At 49.3% G+C, this 23,816-nt stretch overlaps 2 protein-coding genes across 5 annotated transcripts in view; both read left to right on the top strand.

Moving 5' to 3' along the window:
* The first annotated feature begins 506 nt into the window (after positions 1–506).
* MRPL18 (mitochondrial ribosomal protein L18) lies at positions 507–5,956 on the top strand. 3 transcript variants are annotated; one of them, XM_081829260.1, is made up of 4 exons: positions 507–704; positions 985–1,171; positions 4,717–4,799; positions 5,442–5,956. In XM_081829260.1, the coding sequence occupies exons 1-4, from the start codon at positions 608–610 to the stop codon at positions 5,507–5,509; spliced, it is 435 nt and encodes a 144-aa protein (XP_081685386.1). In that variant the 5' UTR covers positions 507–607; the 3' UTR covers positions 5,510–5,956. The 3 variants fall into 3 exon arrangements, with proteins under 3 accessions (XP_081685386.1, XP_081685385.1, XP_081685384.1); XM_081829259.1 differs by having other exon boundaries at positions 518–704; positions 4,717–4,981; XM_081829258.1 differs by having other exon boundaries at positions 522–704; positions 4,717–4,948.
* Positions 5,957–7,517: 1,561 nt separating this feature from the next.
* Positions 7,518–23,816, top strand: part of PNLDC1 (PARN like ribonuclease domain containing exonuclease 1) — a 17,633-nt gene continuing 1,334 nt past the window's right edge. The window contains exons 1-18 of one of the 2 annotated variants that reach the window (XM_006733225.3): positions 7,518–7,641; positions 8,054–8,111; positions 8,397–8,470; positions 9,672–9,711; positions 10,249–10,372; positions 10,535–10,623; positions 12,276–12,376; positions 13,790–13,866; positions 14,047–14,190; positions 14,694–14,763; positions 16,293–16,378; positions 17,588–17,643; positions 20,634–20,698; positions 21,132–21,185; positions 21,372–21,414; positions 22,949–23,048; positions 23,356–23,531; positions 23,660–23,758. In XM_006733225.3, coding sequence (XP_006733288.2) covers positions 7,566–7,641; positions 8,054–8,111; positions 8,397–8,470; positions 9,672–9,711; positions 10,249–10,372; positions 10,535–10,623; positions 12,276–12,376; positions 13,790–13,866; positions 14,047–14,190; positions 14,694–14,763; positions 16,293–16,378; positions 17,588–17,643; positions 20,634–20,698; positions 21,132–21,185; positions 21,372–21,414; positions 22,949–23,048; positions 23,356–23,531; positions 23,660–23,758 — 1,532 coding nt within the window. In that variant the 5' untranslated portion in view covers positions 7,518–7,565. Of the gene's footprint in view, positions 7,642–8,053; positions 8,112–8,396; positions 8,471–9,671; positions 9,712–10,248; positions 10,373–10,534; positions 10,624–12,275; positions 12,377–13,789; positions 13,867–14,046; positions 14,191–14,693; positions 14,764–16,292; positions 16,379–17,587; positions 17,644–20,633; positions 20,699–21,131; positions 21,186–21,371; positions 21,415–22,484; positions 23,077–23,355; positions 23,532–23,659; positions 23,759–23,816 lie in introns of those variants that run through there. The other variant, XM_031028031.2, reaches the window with a different exon arrangement.

Below are 23,816 nucleotides of genomic sequence, written 5' to 3' on the forward strand. Positions count from 1 at the left end.
TGACGAGAGAGGGCCCCTTCACGGGAAAGCTGGCTTTCTGAGCTAGTCCCGCGTGTTCGCTTTTAACGGTCTTCGGCGAGCACGTGGCGAATCACGAGCTTGGTTCCTGCTCTCACGGGCCTAAGCTGGGGGCCTGAACCTGGGTTGGACGGGCAAGAGCTTTACATGGGCCATACGGGAAAAATGACAACTACGGTTTCTGAAGAGAAACTGCATCTCGCGCTGCTCCCGGTTTCTCCCATTCCCCAGGGGGGGCTGCGTGTGGATCCAACAACGATCGGCCGACGCTTTGCGACCACAATGCCCAAACAAAGAAACGTGAAATTACCGGAGCCTTGCGCCCGCGACTGGCGAAACGCTGCGCCTAAACTAGGGGGTTGCGCCCCGCCCTCAAGCGCGTTGCGCAAGTGGTTGGCGGGCTCCAGCGTCACGTGCACTCCATGGTAGGCAGTGATTGGAGGAGCAGAGGCAGCCGATCGTCCCGTCAGCCGCTCGGCGGCGGGGTTTGTTAGTTCCGGGTCGAGCCGTAGGTGACCTCCTGAATCCAAAAGCTTTTCCCTGAGTTAACATGGCTGCGGCCGGCAAGCGGCTGGGACGCCGATGACGAATGGACGCGAGGCTTTTCCGAGGTTTTGCCCGCGATCCCTCAGCAATGGCGCTCCGGTCGCGGCTCTGGGAGAAGCTGTCGGTTTGCAGGAACCCCGGTAATTCCCGCTTCTCTCAGATGACTCCCCAGGGCCTGCACAGTAATGTGCATATGCAAGTCGTGTTTTCAGTTCAACCCCCACCGGACAGTAAACTGGCTAACAGCATTGTGGCGACCGTAGTAGGAAATTAAGCGGGGTCTGTGATGACTGTACCCTGTGACCAGATTTACCTCTTCTCTCCTTTCCGGGGAGTGGATGGGGATAGAGGTTGGGTCATATTCCTGTTTTGTCCGTGTTTGTAATTTTTTAAGATACATGTGGTGGTTCCCATTCTTAGGGTGTGGGGTCGCAGCGCTCTCAACCAGTTCCAAGCCAGCGGCGAAGCCTGAAGTGGACCCTCTGGAAAATGCAGCTGTTGCCCCAGAGTTCACCAATCGGAACCCCCGCAATCTGGAGCTCTTAGGTGTGGCCAGGAAAGAGCGGGGTTGGGGGACAACGTGGCCCTCCCGTGAGTTCTGGCACAGGTAATTAAGTCGGCTAGTTAATTGACCCTACAGAGCGGTGCACGGTGCCCTGCAAATTGTTTTCATCAATTCAGTCAACGGTCCAGATATTTCTGGAGATTGTCTCCTCAGGAAGCTGCCATTTGGTGGTGGAGGAGGGGTTAGTGGACGGGGGTTGGGGGGATGTGAGGGGGTGGACCTGGAGGGACAAACAATAAGTAGGTGTCAGGGAGAAAATTTAAAGAGGATGATGTTAGGATGGGGAGACTGGGTGCCTGTTAAAGCCCCTTCTGAAAGATAAGACAATCTGCCAAGAAGAGCATTCCCAGCAGAGGAAATGGCTAGGGTGGGAACGGGCTTGTGTGTTTGAACAACTACAAGGCCAGTGTACCTGGAGTCCAGTGTGCGGAAGGAGTGAATAGCGTAAGGTGAGGATGGACAGGTAGGTAGGAGACAGATCATTAACTTTGTAAATTGAAGTCAGCACCTCACAGTTTTTCACAATAGTGGAAGACAGAATTTAATAAATTTTGAGGTGGAATTGAAGATCATTCTAGTTGCTTTGGGGAGAAATTTGTAATGGGGGAAGAATAGAAGCAGGAAGGCAAGTTAGGAGTCTATTCTTTCTTATGAAGATGGTTATTTATTGAACACTTTGGATTTGCCAGGAACTCTTAGTTGCTTTATGTGCATTTTCTCATTTAACCCTTAAAATTACTTTATGAAGCAGATACAGTAATTTCCTTCATTTTATGGGAGCAAGAGAATGGAGGCTTAGGGGGACAAGGTTAATAAGCTCTAGAGCTAAGATACAAACATGTTTTGTCTGACCTACCTAAGATCCAAGACACTATAAATTATTACCACTTGCTGCTTTATGTTGGTGTTTATCTGCTGGTTATTTACTTGGTAAGCATTTGTTAAAAATGGAATATTTCTTAAGGACTATATAAATTGTAATTGGAAGTTAAATAGGAGACATAACTATGTGATACATTCATTCAACAAACATTAGGCCTATGACACTTCATAGGCATTGTGCTAGATGCAGGAGATGCAAAGAGAAAATACATCCTTGTTAGCAAAAATTTTAAGTTTTGTTGTGGAAGATGGAATAGGGATAATAAAATTTTACACTTGCTATGAAGCATTTTTACTTAGTGTACGTAGGAAGGAGTCAAAGGGAGTAGGCAGATCCCTTGAATTAATCTAAAATTCTTTTGACACATTCAACGTATTTACTTAATATTGGATCATTTAAATAATTAGAGATCTATTTTCCCACTTTTTTCCCTATCTGATATATTCACAGTATTATCAGTATAGAATTTTGGCATATTATAATAGGAAGTGACCTTAGAGAGGATGAGAACTATGCTTTTGTTGAACAAATGGTTTAAGACCAGGATTAGCAAACTATCGCCCATGGGCCATAGTTGGCTTGCAAACTAAAAATTTCCTTTCTTTAAAACGTGAGAAAGAATTCCAAAGAATAATATTTTGTGATATGAAAATTATATAAAATTGAAATTTCATTATCCACAAAGGATGTTTTATTGTAACACACCACCACTCATTCTCACCTGGCTGTTCTAGTATTACTATGGCTGAGTTGAGCAGTTGCAGGAGACCCTGTGGCTTACAAAGCCTAAAACATTTACTGTCTGAGCCCTTATGGAAAAGGATTGTTGACCTTTGATTAAGAAATTGTGATTTTTACTAGGGCTGCCAGCAAAACCAGGTGTAGAACCCACATTTCTCAATCTAGTGTTTTTTCCTGCTGTTACACACTAAGAATCCTGGTGTGACCTCTAATTTTGGTGTTTTATTTAATGTGAGCTTAATTTTTAAATGTGTAATATAAATGTATGCTATAAAATCCAAAGGGTAAATAGGTTTTATGTGTATCCTTTTGGAGATAATTTGTGCACATAAGTATAAACTTAGTAGTTTTTAAATTACAAATATTAGGGCACCTGGGTGGCTCAGTCTGTTTTAAATGTAAGCGTCTGCCTTCGGCTCGGGTCATGATCCCAGGGTTCTGGGATCAAGTCCCACGTTGGGCTCCCTGCTCAGCTGGGAGCCTGCTTCTCCCTCTGCCAACCGCTCCCCCTGCTTGTGCTTTCTCTCTCTGTCAAATAAATAAATAAAATCTTAAAAAAAAAATTACAAATATTAGCATACCATGTACACTGTTTTTCATCTGAATCCTCCCTGCCCTCTTCAGAATCCATCTTGGAAATCCTTTCTCTTGTTTAGAACATTGGCTCTGGAGCCAGACCCCTGGACTGAAGTTCTAGCTCCATTACTTACCATTAGCTGTAATCTTGCTAAAGTTACTAACCCTTTCTATGTCAGTTTCTGTGGCCTTAAAAAAATAGAGAAAGAAAGAAAAAAGAATAATGAGAGATCATTTTGAAACATGAGCTCTGCCTGTAAACAGGACAGTGCCTGGCATGGTAGGTGCTCAGTGAATGGCAGCTACTTCATTCCTTCCGGTAACTGGATAGAACACCACCGTATGGATGTTTTAGTTAGCTAGCTCCATATTGATGATTACCTTAATGATTCCAAACAATGTAGCAATGAATTGCCTTGTCCATGCATCTCATCAGTGAGATGGGCGTATTTTCATGGGCCTGAGAGTCTTTAATATTTTGTTTCTGTGAACAGTCTGTTCAGATCCTTTGCCTATTAAGGTATTGGTCTTTTTTTTTTTTTTTTTTTTCAGATTATAGGAGGCTTTTTACATATGGAAATTAGCCCTTCGAATAAATAATATGTGTTTAAAGTATTTTTTGTTTCTTGCTGCCTTTTGACTTCAGTTTACTGTTTTTTTTTAACTGTAGAAAACTTTGGTTTTTCTTTATAAAAGCAGGATGACATGGTTTGATGTCCTATTTAAATAGGCTTACTTTAGACTCTTAATCATAGGAAACAAACTGAGAGTTGCTGGAGGGGAAGAGGGTGGGGGAATGGGATAACTGGGTGATGGACATTAAGGAGGGCACGTGATGTAATGAGCACCGGATATTATATAAGACTGATGAATCACTGACCTCTATCTCTGAAACTAATAATACGTTATATGTTAATTGAATTTAAATAAAATAAATAGACTTACTTTGAGGTTGTAAAAAACAATCTGCTTGCTAGTATTATGATTTCAGTTTTTAATTTAAATCTTTGATCAATCTTACATTTATTTTGGTGTTACTGGAAAGTAGAAACAGAGTAAGTATATATTTACTCATGGGAGGGTCACAGCTTAGCTCTGCCTCCTCAGATCCTTTTTTGAAGTGATGCTGTGTAATAATTCTCACATCTCAGAAATACCAAATTTCTCCTGGATATTTGAGATTAAGTGGAAATGTTTAGTTTATTGTTATTGAGGGTAACCTCATAAAGACAGGAAAAACAGCTTTCCCAAGTCAAATCCAGGTTAACTCTGTTCAAGTAAATGAAACAGACATTGCATTCTTGAGTAATGTGTAGGCCTTTATTCACCTGAGGCCTTTTATCTTTAGGATTCTTTTATGATTTTATTCTCTTCTCATCTCATTTAGGTTGCGAGTTATAAGGACTCAGCATCATGTAGAAGCGTTGGTTGAGTATCGCAACGGCCAGGTTGTGGTTTCAGCATCCACTCGGGAATGGGCTATTAAAAAGCATCTTTACAGCACCAGAAACGTGGTGGCCTGTGAGAGTATAGGACGAGTGCTGGCAGAGCGATGCTTAGAGGCAGGAATCAACTTCATGGTCTACCAACCCACTCCTTGGGAGGCAGCCTCGGACTCGGTATTTTGGTTTTCATGTACTTATTTTTAAAAGGTATGAATTCTTGACAGCAGGTGCTTACATAGTAACAATAGTTGGATTTATCAAGTTCTTTCCATGTGGCAGATCCTGAGGTGGGTATCCTGACATGTGTGACCTCATTCCATCCTCATAGCAGCCCAGAGGGTCAGGAGTAGTATGCCCAAGTCACCTGAGGCTGGCTTGTCCAGAGTGAGTCCAGGGTGACTGACTCTGCAGCCACGATGTCCCCCACTCTACTTCCCCGTTCATGTGTTAACATCTTGTCTGTATGATGAAACACCACTAATCTTTGACATCTCTAGAGTCTCTTATCTGTGTCATTATTAAGATCACTTTCTGGGAAATCAGTGTAGGCTGGGGTTTAGCAAGGAGCAAATCAGCTGTTTTAGTTCTCTTGGGAACGAACTGTTTCTTGTCAGCTTCTTTATTGTGCTAACTTAACCTTTTCCTTTTTTCGGATCTTCAAAACCAGATGAAACGACTACAGAGTGCCATGACAGAAGGTGGTGTGGTGCTGCAGGAGCCTCGGAGAATCTATGAATGAAAGAGGAGCATTGTTCCGAACGTGTGAATATAAAGCTGTGAGCTGTTGCATCCTTCAGAAGAGAGCATCTGGAAGAACAGCCAGCTTGGAAGTTTTGTACAATCATGTAACGGTGGAATGTTATCACTAGTTAAGGTCATCCCCTCCTCTTGTGTGTGTGTTGGGGGGCGGTGGTTTAATTAAGGGCTAAATTCTTCCCCTTCTTGGACAGAAGTATCTGGGAAAAGCTGTTGCCAATTATAATTAACTTTGCAAGGACAAATTAAATGTTGTTTATAAGTTAAAGAATAAACGCAGATATGAGCAGTTTCTGGTTACATGAAATCTTCTTTGCCTTTGAGCCCTCTGTGGCAAGAGTACACATAGGAGATTTGTGCAAACTACTTGTTACCATGTCCAGCTCATAGTGGTTAATCTCAATAAATGACAGCTGTTGCTGTTCAGAGTGTGGACCTTTTTTTATTTATTTTTATTTTTTTAAAGATTTTATTTATTTATTTGACAGAGAGAAACACAGCGAGAGAGGGAATACAGCAGGGGGAGTGGGAGAGAGAGAAGCAGGCCTCCCGCAGAGCAGGGAGCCCGATGCCGGGCTCGATCCCAGGACCTGGAATCATGACCTGAGCCGAAGACAGATGCTTAACGACTGAGCCACTCAGGCGCCCCGGAGTGTGGACCTTTTTTTTAAAATAGGAACTGTCCGTATCAGTTAATTTATTATAAAGTCTTAGTGCTGTAAAGATAGAAGGGGCAAATCGTGACCTTAGTTGGGCTCCTGAACCCTGACATGCAGAACCAGATGTGAAAGAAGAAAGAAACGCAGTGAGGAACTGAAAGTGGAGGTGGAAAGGAGCAGGGTTGGTGTATGCTCAGTTTGCCTTGAAAAGAGAATTTGTTGGATAGGAGATGAAGCTTGAAGTGCAATCACCTTAATCTAAAATGAAGCTGGGCTAAGTGGGAATCAACGGCAACTCTTTTATAGGGGTCGATTAAATCAAAATAACTTTCTGGCTATTGAAGACCGGTGCAATGAGAAAGAACCTGTAAGCAGTTAAGGCGGCTTCTAGAGCATTTCCCAATTTTTAAATGTGTATCCCAATTATATATTTATACAGAAGTGAAATAACATTACTATTTCTAATCCGAGTGTTTGGTATTTTAAAAAGATGGGTATGCACCAACATTTTTTAAAAGTATGATTGGTTCTGAGAGGATGCAGTGACTTAGTGGTCCTCTTGTGATCAATAAATACCCTAGTGGAGACATTTGAAAGTGTTTATTATAGGTCCGATATTTTCTTGCCTCATCTTAAAGACTGGAGCACTTCACTTTGAAGATTGTGGTTGTAGAAGGCTTTTCAAACAAGTCTGGTGTTCAAGGGCGGGTGTAAATACCGAAGACTGGACTAGTGGCAGTGACAAAAATAGGGTTCACCTGGAAGTAACGCTGTAGGTAGGGGTTTTCTCTGCAAGGAATAGGATGGTCCTAGATCATCTCTGCACCAAAGGTTTCCTCAGTTTGATAGGCAACTCCTGAGGATCTTTGTGGCAAGTTTGAGAGATGGTATTACGGATGATGTTGCAGACAAAGTGAAGAAGATAGAGTGTGGGGGAGGGGACAGGGCCAGCTCACTAGGGGCCAAGTGCGAAGACGTGCAGATTTCAACGCGGACGAGATGTGGCCCCTCCCCCCGCCGCAGCTGCCGTGATTGCCTACTTCCTGCAGTTCCTTCAGGTGCTCCCGCCCGGTCTGCACGTACCCTTCTTCCGCACTGTTTTCTCCTACCACGCCTCTTAATACCCAGCTCTACGGAAGTACCACCTTCCAGCGACTGCAGAGAGATCGCCGCCGCCAGGGGAGCCGGGCTCTGGCTGCGAAGGCGGGGTCTCCGGCAGCCCCGGCTGGCGGGCGAGGTGTGCAAGCAGACACTTGTGGGCGGGCAGGTGGCGGCACGCGGCCAATCGCCGTGCGAGCCCCTTAAGAAGGGCGGCGCGGCGGAAGCGCGTGGCAGCGCGTGGCCGCACCGGGCGCCCTCGGCCGAGCTGCGTGGCCATGGACGTGGGCGCCGACGAGTTCGAGCAGAGTCTCCCTCTGCTGCAGGAGCTCGTCCTGGGCGCCGACTTCGTGGGTGAGGCGCGGGGCAGTCGGGCCGTGTCGCCAATCTGCTCTGGGGGGCGCGAGCCTGCGGGGGCGGGACGGAGCGGAGAGGTGGGGCCTAGCGGGGACCGACTCCAGGCCGCGGGAGGCTCCGAGAGGGCCCCTCCGAAGGGCGGGAGAGTGCTCCGGCCGGGCGGTGAGACGTTAAGCAGCACTTGTGGCCTTGCCCCCACTGTGGCCCAGGTGGAGCCGAGCCCATGGGATGACTGGCCTGGCTTATCCTTGCTTTGGCTTTCTCATTTTCTTCTTCTTGATCCCACCTGGCCTCGTGAGCGCCGACGGTGAGCCGAACACATTTGCCACCTGCAGCATTGACAGCAAGAACAGTGTGGCAGTGGTCTGCGTCTGGGGACTCTTGTCTTTTTTTTTTTTCTGGCCCGCAGGTCTAGACATAGAGTTCACAGGCCTTCGCTCTAACCTGTCCCGGCCCCAGCAGATCAGGTACAGCTGAGCCAGGGGAGGTGCGCTCCTCTGTGCCCTCGTGCCTCGCACTCCGGCCACGTCCCCGGCCTTTCTCAGCAGGCCCTTATTGGCTTTGAGGGGGCAGGGCAGCACTTGGGGGGGGGGGCTGGGGACCTGGCCCTTGTCCTCTAAATGCTGGTAGCCTTCCCTCTTGGTAACAAGGTAACGCTGCCTCTGGTTGAGAGGCGCCCATCCGGCGCGGAGGCTGTGGCTCCTTTATATCCTCTCCTTGCCTGTGGAATGAGATGCCTGTTTTTCCCACAGTCTTTTCGACTTGCCCTCCGAGTGGTATCTAAAGACCCGCCACAGTGTTCAGCAGTTCACCATCTGTCAGATTGGTGAGTGTCCTCTTCAGCCGTTCCTTCTGAGTTACTGAAGGAGATACTTGGGTTGTCTTTGTGTTTCCTGCTGGTAAAACAGCGTTGACCCCTTTCAGAGAGATTGGCTGTGGTTGTGGATGCTTGTTTGGTTTTTGTCTGTGTTGTGCCTGTGGGCCTAACACTGTGCAACAAGCAGAAACCTCGTATAGCAGCACTGTTCTCCTGCCTCCGTTCATCAACATGAAGGAGTCTGTACCATCTTTCAAGGGAAAATGTGTATGATTTTTGTTTACAGAAAACTTATACAAACAAGATCACGTTATAAGTATCTTGCTCTGTAGCCTTTTTCGCTAATGGAGCTTAGAGATCTTTCTATATTGACATAAACAGCTCTCCGTTTTTAACAGTCACATAGTATTCCAAATTGAATATATCCATTGACTCAGTCTCCTAATGATGTACATTTGAGTTACCTTTTGTGTGTATTGTTCTGGTATGTACATATGTATTTGGTATACTTCCAGCAGATTTTACTGACCTCTGCTTTTTCTGTGAATGATGACCGTCTGAGTGTGTGGTTGCTCTCTATCCTTGTCCTTTGCTATTGTGGTTTTTTTCTTAATTGTAAGACCTCCGTGAAAAGTACATGAAACAGCACACTGATACGTTTCTGTTGTCCTCCCCTACTTTGAAGCCTTCTTCACTTTGCATAGGGTCTCTTTAGCAATATGGACATTTTAAAGCCATTAAATGTATAAATCTCTGGTTTTTAGCATTTCCTCTGGTGAGTTTTAAAACTAGAAAAAAATGTCAATATTCTGTGTTTGAAGAACCATTCACCATCCTATTTTAATAATTTCAGTGTGAATTACAGTTGATAGTTCTCCTGTTCCAAGTCTGTGTTTTCTTTCTTTTTTTCTTTTTAAGATTTTATTTATTAGAGCACAAACTGGGGGAGAGGGAGAAGTAGGCTTCCCCGCTGACCAGGGAGTCGGATGTGGGCTCAATCCCAGGACCCTAGGATCATGACCTGAGCCGAAGGCAGACGCTTAACCAAGGAGCCACTCTGGCGCCCTGCCCCATATTTTCTTTAAGAGACAATCTTATTCTAAAGGGTACACAGTTTCTTTAGGTGCAAAATATTGTTCAAAATGTTTCCTTTCTGAAGCTCACTTCTGGTAGGTTTTCTTTGGTATTCATTTCCTCCTCTTTCTTCTAGGATTGTCTGTGTTTTCCAGTATTGAAGGAGAGTCGAACAAGTATGTATGAAGACCTTTTGCAAAACACCTGGCTCTTGCCCACTGATCCTCTCCACCTGCTCCCCTCCAACTGCCTCAGGGTCTGAACCACGTTGGCCCTAGACATTCCATAGTCTCCTCTGCTTCTGTGCCCTTCCGCCCCGCTGTCCCCTGCAGCTTCTGGCTCGTCCAAGTCTCTCTCGGCACGGTATCTTTTCTGGGGGGCCTTTCCCAGCATTTAGGTGCTCCTCTCCCCGTTTCTGTGCGCCCTGAAGGTAGCAGTTAACACAGTGTCATAATGAGGGTGATGTGGCTCCCAGGAACCAGCAGTCAGAAAGCCTGCTGAACAGTAGGCTCAGGATGGGGGCTAGACTCTTCCATGCGGGCAGGATCTCTGCCTTTTTCCTTTGGCCCCAGGGCCAGTTGGTACTAGAAAAAGCCAACATTCAAATACTTCTTGAATGAAAGGAGGAGCCTGCTCCGAAGTCAGCTCTGCGAGCTAGAATTTTAAAAATGGTTTTGGCTTTTCCTTTTTACGTTTATTTATTTATTTTATAGGTATGTAGCCCATTCCTGTAACTTCTTTCTCTTCCCGACGACATTTGGGATCTTGGATTCCGAATTCTCTTTCCAGGCTTCTAGTGTTCAGTTTTTGAATCAGTATGGCTTCGACTACAACAAGGTATGGCAGCACAGAAGGGAAATGGGAAGGTTTTAAAGGTTCTCTGGTCCAGCTGGGCTGAGGCCCATTTCCTGTCCACGTGAACTGGACAAGGAAGGCTTCTTTTCCCTCTGCTCCCCTGCCCAGAGGATGCCTCCACTAGTCTCCTTGTTCCCCGTCTAGTTTCTCAAAAATGGGATCCCATATATGAATGAGGAGCAGGAGAAGAAAATTAAACACAACATCCTGACCGGGAACTGGAGAGTTCGCAGGTAAAGCCCGTTTCTCTGGGGGCTTTGGGACTCTCGGTTGCTCTGTTGCTGCTGATCTTCCGAGTTTCCTGTGGGTTGGCGTGCCGGCTCCAGGGTACGGTGACCTCCCGCCATCACCTTTAGCTGGGGTGGCTTCGGCAGCATGCCATCAGCCAAACACAGCAGCTCCAAGTGCTGGGCGTTCTGTTCCCTCACCTGAGAGGAGAGCCGTCCTACTATATGGAGGATGATTTTCGTGTTGAAAAGTGAAGGGAAAAAAGGCACTGACTCTTAACTCCGTACTCAAATGAAAAAGCGGGAGCTTCATGCCAGTGGGGTGGGGGGGCGGAGAGGGGAGGGGAGCAGGCTCTATGGGACTCCGTGCGAGATGTTATGCTGGCCTTCAGGGCGATCTCGGGGAGGTCTCGGTGGTCAGTGACGTGTAACCTTGACCACGCCAGTCATGGCCTGGACATATTGCCCCGTGTTCTTGAATCTGCGTGCTCCTGAGGGCGGGGTCTGCCTTTTTTTCTTTCTTTCTTCTTTTTTTTTTTAAAGATTTTTATTTATTTGACAGAGTGAGCACAAGCAGGGGGAGTGGCAGGCAGAGGGAGAAGCAGACTCCCAGCTGAGCAGAGAGCCCGATGCGGGGCTTGATCCAGGACCCCGGGACCATGACCTGAGCCGAAGGCAGACGCTTAACCGACTGAGCCACCCAGGCGCCCCTCTGCTTTTTTTTTTTTTTTTTTTTTAAAGCCCCCAGTGCCAGTTGTCTTACTTGAAACCAGGACTGCTATGGAGCTTGGGCCAGGAGTAGTGGAGTGACAGCATTGTGTGGTCCCCTGGGCCCTAGGCAGGCCGTGTTGGCAGAGTCTGGAGCTGAACTAGTCATTTCAGCTCTTTGAGCTTTAGATTCTTTGCCTTTATCAGGATGGGAGGTTAAATTAGACCGATTTTTAACTCTGGAATATTATGATTGAATATTGGGTCCAGATAATTATATAATATTGGAGGTTTTTTTTTTTTTTTTTTTAAGTAGGCTCTATGACCAATGTTGGGCTTGAACTCACAATCCCAAGATCAAGATTCGTGTGTTCCACTGACTGAGCCAGCCAGGTGCCCCTGGAGGTGCCTTTTTTTTTTTTTCCTCCGCTAAAATCCTTATCCTGAGTTTTTCATATAAAAATGTAGCTTTTTTTTTTTTTTTGTAAGAGAAGATCTATTTGAATTTTTAATCTTCTGTTATTTTCAAATGTTGGAGAAAAGTCTTTCCTTATCTCAAAATAACATCGTGTTCTTATATTTCTAACGTAGAGGACGTGCTTACCAAAGTTCCTGTCTCTTCCTTATTTCACCAGATGGTGCTTTTTCACCCCAAAAGCTGAATTAAGCAGACAGGCCTGACAGGAGTGTTTAGTGTTGTCTAGCTCCCATGCATCCCAGTGAAGCAGAAAGGGATGGAACATGCTCCTGCGATTGTAGGGGAGAGTATCAGCCGAGTGTCTGGCTCTCTCTTGCAGAACAAGATTCAGAAAATAGTCTTTTTTGGGTTTATTTTGTTGCTGAGATCACAATGTTAAAACCGGAGTCCTCTGAAACTCTTGTCATGTTAACATTGTCTTAAGGTTCTGGTGGTTTTCTCCAGCATCCCACTTTCATGTGCCCATTTTCAGTTCTCTGGATAAAGACCAGATCAAGGTGGTGATCGATGAGGTGACACGGTGGCTGGACCTGGCGGAGGAGGGCGACTGGATGACTCTCCCTGGTATCGCTGGTAGGTAGGAGGCTGCTCCCCCCAGCCTGGGGGTGTTGGGGCTGGTCACTGTCGGGTGCAGGGGTTGGGGGGCATGTACCCTCTCCTTCCTGTGGATCCTGGGCATCGGCTCAGCGGGCGTGTTGTCCCTGGGGTCAGATCAAGCTCTGACCTCAACTCAGAAGCCGGAGGCCTTTTGACTTATTTTGAATTTTAAGGTTGAAGATGTCCCGTTCCGTTCAGAGTCGTCTTTTTTATCCCAATCCTGAGAGCCCTGTGTTACTATTATTTACTTGTGTTCACCCCTGGATTTTTTTTTTTTCCCCCCACGGCACAGTGTGGAATCACAATGAACATGCCCTCAATTAGTGGTCCTCGGGCTTGGTCTGTGGCCCCCCGGGGTCTCAGACCCTTTCCAAGGGGTGCACAAGGTCAAAAGTACTGTCAAAATCTCACTTGGCTGTCACTTGCCGTTGTCACTGGGCATTTGCATGGATAGTACTGAGCGGGGCGCCGGTGGGTAAAAATGCACCTCGGAGCAGACCCTGCGGGCTGTCCTCCTGTACTTCGTTGCCACTTCCAGCTTAGAAACACAAAATCTAGTTTTTATGAACTACCTTCGTGGCGAAGAAGTAACTCAACCTTTGTTCACCTTTTAATTTCGATGTGTCAAAATACATATGCGTAAAACCTTGCTGTTGCTAACGGAAGTGCAGCGGTTGCCTGGAGGAAAGTGCCCGTGCATGTTTCTGAGCTGGGAGCTGAGTCCATGCCTTTTCTTTTAATGGGATGTCGTTTTTACATGAAAGAACAGACTGTGGTTATTTTGATTTTGGGTATTTTCAGTCCTTTTCTCAAGTGAGAAAAGTAAGCCTGTCACTTGCAGGAAAATAACAGAATTTGTGAGTGATAAAATTTGAGCTTTCCATCAAAAACTAAAATTTTGGAAAACTCAGATCTGCCACTGTGAGCTTGACAAGCTTCCCAATACTGAGACCGTTCTGATGGCCCGTGGTACATGTCTTGTTGATCGTATGTAATGTGTGAACATCAAAAAATTCGAGTAACTCCACAAAGCAATATTTTTCACATAACCAGTGCATGATGTTACAAAATCACGGGTAGCAGCGTAATGGTTTTATTATTTTAAAAGAGAACTTTGCATTGTTTAACGTTCACTGTTCTAATGCAGTGAATGCCAAAAGCTATAACCCCCCCCAAAGGCTCGCCAGGGTTGTCTCAGAGTGGCCCTGAGATAAACTTTGAGAATGGACGTGAATGCCGTGCCATCCCTGTCGTGGGGGCTCCTGGGTTTAGGTACACCTGAGAGCTGCCTCTCCATTGTCCCCATGCATCTCTCAACTTCTTCTCCTCAGGGGAAAGTGAACCCCCGTCTGGCTGGTTCTGTGCAAGCCTTGCGTTTCCTTGCCACAGGTTTCCAGGCCTTTGAGGTCCAGCTGGTGCTGAGGCAGGCCCTCCCCGACATCTGGACGGTCCTGAGAGATCAGGGGGTGAGTTCCCACCTGCGAGCAGGCGGTCCCAGTGGCTCTATTCTCGCTCATTCCACCAAATCTGGCCTCTCTGAAAGGCTTTCTCTTGTCTTTTCACCTCTCCTTTTGAGATGAATTGCTTCTTTGGCTTCGTTCCCAGGAACCCAGGATTCAGAGAACTTGTCTCTACTTTTGTCTCAGATAATAGTGAAAAAAGTGAGTAAACAACATCGCTGGTATCTTGAAAACACCTCCTGTGATCGAGCCAGCTGTTGGAAGGAGAAGATTCTTCTCTCTGCCAGGGGTTTTTCGGTCTTTTTCCAGATGCTGGTGAAAGCCCAGAAGGTAGGGGGAAAAAAAAAATCTGATCCCTAGCAGTCATTTGTATTTCTGAGCATAGAAATATGCTGTGTCCTCCAACAAAAATAAGATTCCTTGAGATAAGTGGTTCTTTCCTGTCAGTAACTGGCTTTCTAGATCTAGCCTTGCTTTCCCCAAATCGTAATGGGTTAAGCTGGGGCAGAGCGTCCGCATAAAACCCTGCGGCTCCTTTCCCCCTGTTGGGCACACGGCCGCTTCACTACTAGCTGACCTAGGACTGCTGGGGGAAGTTCTTCAGTTTAGACCCCCAGCATGGACCCTGTGCCCCACATCCCTCCTGCACTGCGCTTGTCCTCCTGGCATCAGAGCCGTTGGGCCACCTCTCATGAGGGTGGGGTGAAGGGGGGTGGACTGCCGTGTGGTAGGATTGCCGTGGGTTCTAAGGCTACCCCCTCTGTGAGAGCATGTTCACCTCGGATGTCTGTTTTTAAACCTCTTCTCTGCCACCTGCCGATTCCTCCAAGTAGCCCTTAGTGGGCCACAATATGATGATGGACCTGCTGCATCTGCACGAGAAGTTCTTCCGGCCACTCCCAGGTACGGGCACACCTGCCATCCCCCTCTCCATCTTCACTGGCCACCTTGAGAGGGGGTGGGGGCCAGGGTCCTCCTGTGCTATCTCCTCACGATCCGCTGGCTTCTGCAGAGTCCCAGCATCTCTGTGCCTGTTCCCATTTTCGCGGAGTGGAAGCCAGGTGCCTTTCTGGCAGAAAAACTTACATTTGAATGGATACTCTGGCCCCCATTATGGAAATTGTCCCAGATCCTTGTATAAAACCTTATAAAATCAGAAATGTGAGCAGGAGAGATGCTGCCTTCAATCTCAGCTATAATCCCAACACTTTGCTTTTTCCTCTGTGAGTTCTCACAAATTAGATCACACTACATAGGTGATTTTATGTTTGGCTATATTTCCACTTACCAAAAGCATTTGTGTCATTGGCCTAATAAATGCCATATCAGTGGCTGTGTGGCCTTGTCTTGTGGTTGGGCCATACTTTTCCATGACTAATGGTGCCCTGGCTGGATGTACAACGGGGTCGTGTAGCCGTTAAAAGCATGGACTTGGGAGCCATGCGTGGCTCCTCATTCCACCCCTTGTTACGTGTGTGAGCTCCAGCAAAGCACTTCCTCTGCTTCCTATAAAATGGGGGGTAGTAATGGTACCAATATCCTAGTATCAGGGATTAAATGAAGTAATGTACACTATCTAGATCAAGAGGGTGAGACGGTTCTAAGATTTCCCCAAGGAATGAATTGATAAAACACCTTAGTTTGAGCATATTGAGGAAATTGGGGGAGAAGTTGGGGTAAAATTCATAAGCCATGACCAGAAAAACTGAGACAACAAAACAAAATTGCAGGGACAAGAGCTGGGTAAGAAAGGAAAGGTGGCGGGGTTGGGGGGGGATGTGACCTGGCCCCACGAGAGCAAGGAGGTGCGGTCCGGGGCTGAGTCAGGAGTCCTCTTACGCAGTAGGAAGCCACGTAGGTGCCTAAAACTGGGGAAATCGCCCGTAGCACAGCTGAGCAATCCGGGAACAAACACCCAGAGAAAAGGACTGGAAAGTGCTTGTCTGGGGAGTGGGACGAGGAGAGCAAGGCTTGTGTTGGTTGGTTTCGCAGCAAACCTCTTTAAACTGTGTGCAGGTAGGCCTTTGATAAATAAACCCATCGATAGCTCAGTTCCTTATCGGGGTACTTCACTCACAATTTTTAGTTGATTTTTCTTGGATCTTCTCTGAATAGTCCCTTGTAAGTGACGATTTCATATCTGCCTTTTCAATAGCACTTCTTTCTCCGTTTTTCCATTGGCTAGAACCTTGCAAACTACATTAACCTTGACCATAGACGATATCCTGAATTTAATGGAAAGCCATTTGGCTTTCACCACCATGAATGGTGATGGCAGGTTGGTTTGAGATCTGTCAATTCTTAATGATTTAGGAGAAAGGACGTTTTTAATTCCCATTTTGTTTGCTTTGTTAGTGTTGGTGACAAGCTAGGTTGGAGAATCTTCCCATGTTTTACCAACAAACTCCCTTTTATCTGGTCTTTTCCTTCAGAAAGCTATGATCAATTTAAGCTGAATATCCACAACCTGTTTCCTGTTCTCATTGACACTAAGAATGTGACCAAGGATATCTGGAAGGTAAGGAACGGGGCTGCTTTGGGTTAAGGAGTGCTTTGTCCCAATCACACTTCACTTTGTCTCTTTTTAAAAATCTTTCTTGGAACCCTTTTCTTCTATTTTACAACCAGTATTCGCTTCCTTTGTGTTTTAACATTGGGTTATCTTATTAGCTTCTGAGTGTTTTCCTTCCCTCATTCGAGTTCCCATGTTTTGAATGAGGTATATGGAACTTGTCTGATCTAAATAAGCACTCCACAGAAGAGCTTGTGCTGGAGCTTGAGGTATGTGTGAGGAGTATTTGCAGCCAGCTCCAAGAGCATCAGGGTGCAGAAGTCTCTGAAGAATCTTTACTGAGGTGTAAAGTCATGGGTTTGCCACCCTGAGTGCATTACAATCACCTGGGAAGCCAAATCCTGACACCTGGGTCCCACCACCAACTCCCAGTGGTTTGGAAGGATTGGGGGGGGGGGTTGTATTTCAAAAGCTCCCAGGGGCTTGTGCAGTGCAGTTAGGGTGTGAACCACACATGGAGAAGGGAGGCACCCCACTGGCTTAAATGATTCTTCGAAGTTAAACTGAGGAACAGAGAAAGGGAAATCAGATCAGCATTTTAAAGCCTGAAGCTGGTCACTTGAAGTTAACTATCCAATAAGGGAGCCACAGAAATGGCACTGGGTTGCCTGGTACATCCTTGCCCAGAGCCCATTCATTGCTGTACCACCCCGGTTTCTAGTTCTTGAACACTTCTGTGATGCTGCTCGTGTCCGTGTGGCAGAGTCCTAGCGTGAAGCAGGAAGGACGTGGGCTGATCTGAGAGGACCCATGTGGACTCCTTGTCACACAAGAGGAGATGAGCTCTACGGCGACCTAGCATGTCCCAAGGCTCTGGTTCTCAGAGCACCTGGTGTCCTACGAGTGTGTCCTTGGCCATGGCCTGGTGCCTTGGAGGCATATGTTCATGGAACCACTTAAGCACATGTCTTTGAAGGAAGGCTGTAGGAACTGTTGCAGTTTTTCTAGCTTCGCTTTTTGGGAACCTTTTAGGAAACCCAAGATCATTAGGTGCTTGGACATCCTGATCAAGGAATAAGGACACTTATGTTTGAATAGAAAGAGGGGTTTATAGGAACTATTTTCCATGTTCCTTTAATGGCCATTTGGCAATACTCAAAGCAGGTAACAAAAGCACAAGTTTTATTCTTCCTGATTTGTTTTCCATAATTTTAGGAACTGAATTTCCCAAGGGTTTCAAATCTTTCAGAAGTTTATGAAGTCCTAAACAGGTAAGGAAGCCTTTTTTTTTTGAGCTGCTCTTAGAGCAAAGGTTCTCAGTGGAGGGGATTTTATTCCCCAGGACACATCTGGCAATGTTGAGACATTTTGGGTTGTTACAAATGGGGGCTATATCTGGTGAGTAGAGGCCAGGATGCACAGGAATAGCCCCCAACAGCCAAGAATTCCCCAACCCACAGTGTTCCTAGTGCTGAGGTGGGTACACCCTATCTAGAGGGGCAGGAACCCATGAAATACCTACAGCTGTTGAATTATATGGTGGTTTCTGGTAGCCAGGGTTTAATTTCTCTTGATCTGTGTCTGATTACTGGCGAGGTAAGCTCCAGCAGATCGGGCTGTTTTCCATCCGGACCCTGGTGGTTGTCATGGGCCTGCCACGGGGCTGGAGGATGCACCCCAAACACTTGAGTGAATGAATGATCCCAATACTAGGGACGACCCTGACCTTTCTGTAGAAGCAGCTCCCACCTCCCCTTAGAGCTCTGACTGAGGCCTGGGTCGTGCTAGTGGGGACACGATGCCTGGGAAGTGCCAGGGTCTGGGGAGCTCGGTTCCTTCCTCCCCATCTGGGAGGACCAGGAAACCCCGAGCAGCGGAGAGAGAGGGGCATCATGGCAGCTGAAGGTGGCACCTTTCTGAAAGGAGAATGGGTCTGTTCCTCTCTTGGTGACAGTCCTCTGACCACCCGCATTCCCCCCCCGCCCCCCCGCAGTGCAGTGCGTGGTAGTCTCCTCTGGGCCCTCGTGCTTCATGTTCTTCCTCCAATGCCCCCCGCCCCCAGGTCCCCATTTCCAGGAAGAAAATCCAAGGCCAAATGCAGGCAGTGTCCACTCCCTGCCCTGCCAACATTTGTGGTGTTGTCTTTGTCAGGGTGTCTCCCAGCAGCCAGGACACATGAGCGCCTCCTGTGTGGGGGGCCCAGGCGGGAAGGGCTGCCCTGCGCCCACCTGTCCAGCCTCCAGCCCCGTGGTCCTCCCTCCACTGGCTCGGCGGTGTCCCTGGCGGGGCTTCCAGCCTGGCCCTCTCCCCTCCCCTCCCCTCGCCCGCCATCAGCCTTGTTCTCCTCGCTTAAACTGCAGAGCCACCCTCCTGACTCTGTGCGCTCGCTACCACAGTCTTCCTTCTTCTCTTTGCGACATGCCTCTTCAGGGGCCTCTATGCGGCCGTGACCCACGGAGGTCAGGTTCTCTTCCTTCACGGAACTTGCTCTCGTGAGCTTGCCTGGGGCAGACTCCTCCGTCGTCCCAGCCGAGGGCCGATGCGTGGGAGGCCCGAGGAATGGGCATGGTGACTGCTCTCTGGAGCCTGGCACCCTCAGCCTCTCCCCACCCGTGCTTCGGTGGTACCCTTCCCCGGATTTCTGGTGGGTTTTATGGTTTTCAGTCCATTCCTTGTGGGTTCTTGTTCTTCCACCCATCCCTTAAGTCCCTTCAGGGTCGTTCCTCGACCCGCTCCTTGCTCATTATCGTGTCCCTGGGTGACCAAATGCACTCCCTTAGCTTCAGCTACTGCTGTCCGTGACCATTTAGACCTCCAGGACAGCCCTTCGCTCGCTGCCTGGCTGCCGGGCCTTCCTGCCCCACGCGGCCACGGGCACCTTTAACTTGGCATCGTTCTCCGTCCCTCAAACCCACCTCTGTGCCTGCAACTCTCGCGAAGTCCTGATGGCCACAGGGGCCGTGCACAAATGTGAGGGTTTTGTTGGAAACGCACAGGCTCTGAATCGAGACTGCTTGGGTTGAAAGGCCGGCTTTGCCACCCGCTGGCTTGTGAGCAACGACCGAATCTCTCTGAGCCTCCGTTGTACCACCTGTGACCTGAGGATATGACTGCGGGGAGCTCGCAGGTGGCCGTGGACACAAGTGTGCTCGCACGCGGGAAAGGACTTGGACCGATGCCTGCGCTCGGCCCGTGTCTGTGTGGCGTCCACTGCTGGCCTTGTGACCGGTGGCCTGAAACCGAATGGGCACATGCACCGGACAGATGGGGAAACGAGCGGTGCAGAGGTGCTCGGCACACACCCAGGTTCTAAGAGGCTTTGTCGGAAAACAAAGGGAAGGTTTCCTCGTTGAGTGCCATCCCCTCCCTGTGCCAGGGCCGGGGCTGGGCCAGCCACGTCTTCTAGTCCGTGGACTTCTGTCTGTCTGATGCCCTGAGCGTCTCTGGAGCCTCTCAGGTCTGCCTTGCCCCTGCGTGCCCAGCATCCTTGCCTCCGCCCCGGCCTCTTTCATTCCAGGGACCATAGAGGCGCCACGGGTATCCCCTGGCCTGGCCTGGCCTGGCTCACTGCGCACTGTCGCTGGAGTGATCTTTCAAAACATGAACCTGACTGAGCCAGGTTTCTGGTCCGTCTTCCCGATGCTCCTGAAGTCTCCCCACCACAGATCATCCGAGCTCTCTTCCTGGCCCCTGCCCTTCCCACGGGGGCTTCAGCCACACCACTCGCCTCGGCAGCGCCGTCAGGCCTCGCTCCCTTTCCCTCGCTCCCTTTGCGTGCTCTCCGTGCTCGAGATGCCGGTCGCCTCCCCATGGCTTCAGCTGAGCGAGTTCCTGTGGTTCGGGACTCCTGGGGTACTGCCTGCTTCAAGAAGCCTTCCGTCCCTGCAGCCCGCAGCCTCCCGATCCTCGGGTGCTCCGTGCGTGCCTGGGGCGCTGCAGCAGCGGGACCAGCCCTGTACCTGCCCTTTGGGCCACGGGGTAGCTCTGCAGGCAGAGCCGGTGTCGCATGTGTCCTGGTGCCTCGGGTCTGGCTCAGCGTGTGGCAGGTGCGCAGAGCAGCCTGGCTGCAGCCTCCGGCCCAGGTGTGCTCCTTCACCTGCCCTGGTCTGCCTACCAAGACCCTACCGCCTGTTCCTGTTGGTCTTTTTCTTAAAAAGGCACCCCAGTCCCGAGGACCCTTTTACTTACGTTAACGTGGTGAGGAGAGACCAAGAAGGGCTTACTTGCGGTGACTCTCTATCCTGTTTTTCTTCTTTACTAGTGACTTGAATCCTACCAAGAATTCCGGGCCAGTGGTTATTCACGCAAGCAAGTGTGAAAAATATGGTATGTTCCTGTGAGCATAAGCTGCTCTGTGGGCGGCAGAGTATTGAGGTACCAGAGTGGAGGCCTGGCCTCCCCATGGGCAGGTGTGTGGGAGGGCCACATGGAGTGCTCCATCGTTTTCCTGTCCTCCAGGTACCCCCCTTACAAAGGAGCCACCCCAGAAGGCATCGCAGCTCCTGGGGGGTCACCTCCCCCTGGACATGTGGCTGGCCTGCCGGGAGGCTCTCCGCCTCGGCTTCCTGCTGCTGTGGGGGGACCGGGGTGAAGACAGGCGTGGGTGGGGAGAAGGGCACACACATCTCTGGAGGAATGATGGTTGTCGGTGGTGTGTACACGGCCAGTGCAGGTGTGCGGCTGGGTGGGGGAGAGAGCCCTGTGCAGGCCATGTTCTGATGGCTGTGTCCTGCTCTCTCCTTCTGGAACGCTGCTTCAGTTGAGACCAAGTACCCTCACGAGGCCGCGTACGATGCCTTCCTCTGTGGATCAGGTGAGCGTTGCCGTCCTCTGAAAGGGGGACTCCTGCTTTATTTGTGATAATCCCCACCATCCCGAGGCTCCCCATTTATTTCCATGTGGGTTGTGCATAACGGACATAAAGCAGGAGTTTGTGTATTTTGATGGAGTGCTGTGGTTGAGCCTGGACGTGTGTTACATCTCTAGCTTTCCCCCCCAGTTCTTCTGAAAGTGGCACACTTGCTTCTGTGGAGAGTACACTGGTGAGTGTTCCTTCCTTCTGTCCTGTTCCCGGAACTGTGGTCCAATCCCCTGAGCCCTTGCTATAAGCGAGGACCTCCGGGCTCCTGTGGCTCTCCCAAACACGGGCGGTGCGGGATGGCCTTTCCTACTGCCCTGGCCCCCTCTGAGCTGGGCCAGGGCCCTTCTCAGCACTGGGCAGATCCACGTGCCAGGAGGCCAAGGCAGTAAGGTCAGGTGCAGGGCCTCACACCTGCCTCGGTGCTTCACAGTGTTTGGTATGCAGGCTTTGTTATCCACCTGTTTCTCGTAACCATGGAAATCAGTGAGGTGGGAGGGCACATCCTTGGGGTCCACACAAGCTGCGGAAAAGGGTAGTGACTCGGAATAAGGCATATAGGGGAGAGATTCTTAAAACCCCAAACTGGAATCTTAAATGCATTTCCCCATGGTAACGGCACCAGGCTCCTAGGCACCAAGGCCACACTTGGAAGATGCGTTCTAGGCCACCATCCTTGGTGTGTGCATTTGTTAAATAGGATTTAGGCTTGGTGAAGGAGCGAATCAAAATTGTAACAGGGTCTTTGAGGCTGACTTGGAAACCTTTTCAGACTAGTCCAAAATTTTTATTAATTTTACTAATCTGTTAACTTTGGTACTACTTATATCTTTCCATTTTATTTTTTTTTTTAAGATTTTATTTATTTATTTGAGAGAGAGAATGAGAGAGAGCAAGCACATGAGAGGGGGGAGGGTCAGAGGGAGAAGCAGACTCCCTGCTGAGCAGGGAGCCCGATGCGGGACTCGATCCTGGGACTCCAGGATCATGACCTGAGCCGAAGGCAGTCGCTTAACCAACTGAGCCACCCAGGCGCCCCTATCTTTCCATTTTAGTAATGGCTGTGTACCCTATAACCTATTGATGTGAGGCTTATAACTTAAATAAGTCTGCTCTCTCACTCTTTCCTGTGCTTTGACAGCATCTGAGTGCCGACTGGGAGGTACACGTGTGCCTGATGGGGGAGCCCCTCATGCCCTGCACCTGGGTGCCTTCCATCCTTGCGTTCTAATCCTGACCTCAAAACCCTCCTAGGTGTAGAGAAGTTCCATGGTGTCCCGGGCCTGCCTGGCTCCAAGGCCCGTGCTTTTCCCCGGACCTGGGCTCCAGCACGTGGTCATGTCTGCATGGAGGCAGGCACGCAAGAATGAGGGCTGAGGGACGGCCATTCGGGATTGAGAGCGATGTCCTGTCAAGTGGACCTTTGGACCGTGGCTTCTCACTAATTCTCTGAGCCCATTGCTGATCCTTGTCAAGGAATCTTTATCCAAGTGTCACCGACAGATGGTGACCTCTGAAAGCTCAGCTGTGGCTGGGGCCCCAGAGGGCGCTCTGGGATTGGTCAGTTGGGGGAGTCTGCCGATTTGGAAGGAGGAAGGGGAGAGTGGTCTGAGGCGGCACCCTCCCCTATTCCGTCCCCAGACCCTTCGCTGTGGCTGAGGACCTGTGCTTGACCGCTGGTGTGCCTGAATGCTTTGGGGTTTTCTCTGTCCCTGTAGTGCTGGCCCCATGCCTGAGCCCTCCTTCTCTCTCTACCTTGATGTGCTCGCTCCCTATGTGAACCAGGTGAATCTTATCCGAGCTGGGGTCCCTAAGATTGTGAGTAGCCTTTTTTTTTGCTCCTTTCCCCTACTCAGAGGCATGTGCTGGGAAGCAGCCCGGTTTTCTCGGGGATCTCTCAGAGGTGGTCTGAGAGCAACCAAAACCAGAGTGAAGAGGGTGCTCCCGCCCCCGCTAGGCTTGTTCTGTTCTTGTCTTCCTGCCCAAACCGTCGTGGATGCGCGCATTCCTTCCGTCCCTTCCCAGCCCAGACAGAACCTCTCCTAGCCTCTCAGGATTTTCAAACCAGGTCAGTTGTCCGTAGGAAGTGCAGAAAACCTCCTCTGTTCTTCTCCCTGCCTTCTAGAATTTCTCGGGTCCAGATTGCCCCAGTATCCGACCTCCCATCCTCCTCCTCCGTGTTCGGAGGTGGCCTGGGGTCAGCGAGCAGCAAGTCTATCGTGAGTTTCAGAATCTCTGCAAGTTCGATGTGCGGCGACTCTCGCGGAGCCAGTTCCTGCTCTTGACCAACAAGTTTAAGGAGTAGGTGCCTCGGCGCTCGGCCCACCCCCATGCCCCTCAGCCACCCTGTCTCTTTGCGGCCACTTGGAGCCTGCTTGGAGCAGCAGGGCTGACACTTGCATGCCTGACCTGAGACTGTCTGTTGGCAGTGCCCGGAGCATCCTGAAGGAGTACAGGGGCCACCCCAGCCTGCAGGTGTCCCTCTACCGGTACTGGAGGCACGCCCCGAACATCAACTGCCTGTTACAGTAAGTGTGCCCGGGACCGCGGCTGTGGAGTTTGCTCGCCGGGGGGGGGGGGGGGGGG

This window comes from Leptonychotes weddellii, chromosome 8, assembly GCF_054177405.1.
Source record: "Leptonychotes weddellii isolate Sample4059 chromosome 8, ASM5417740v2, whole genome shotgun sequence".
Lineage (NCBI taxonomy): Eukaryota > Metazoa > Chordata > Mammalia > Carnivora > Phocidae > Leptonychotes > Leptonychotes weddellii.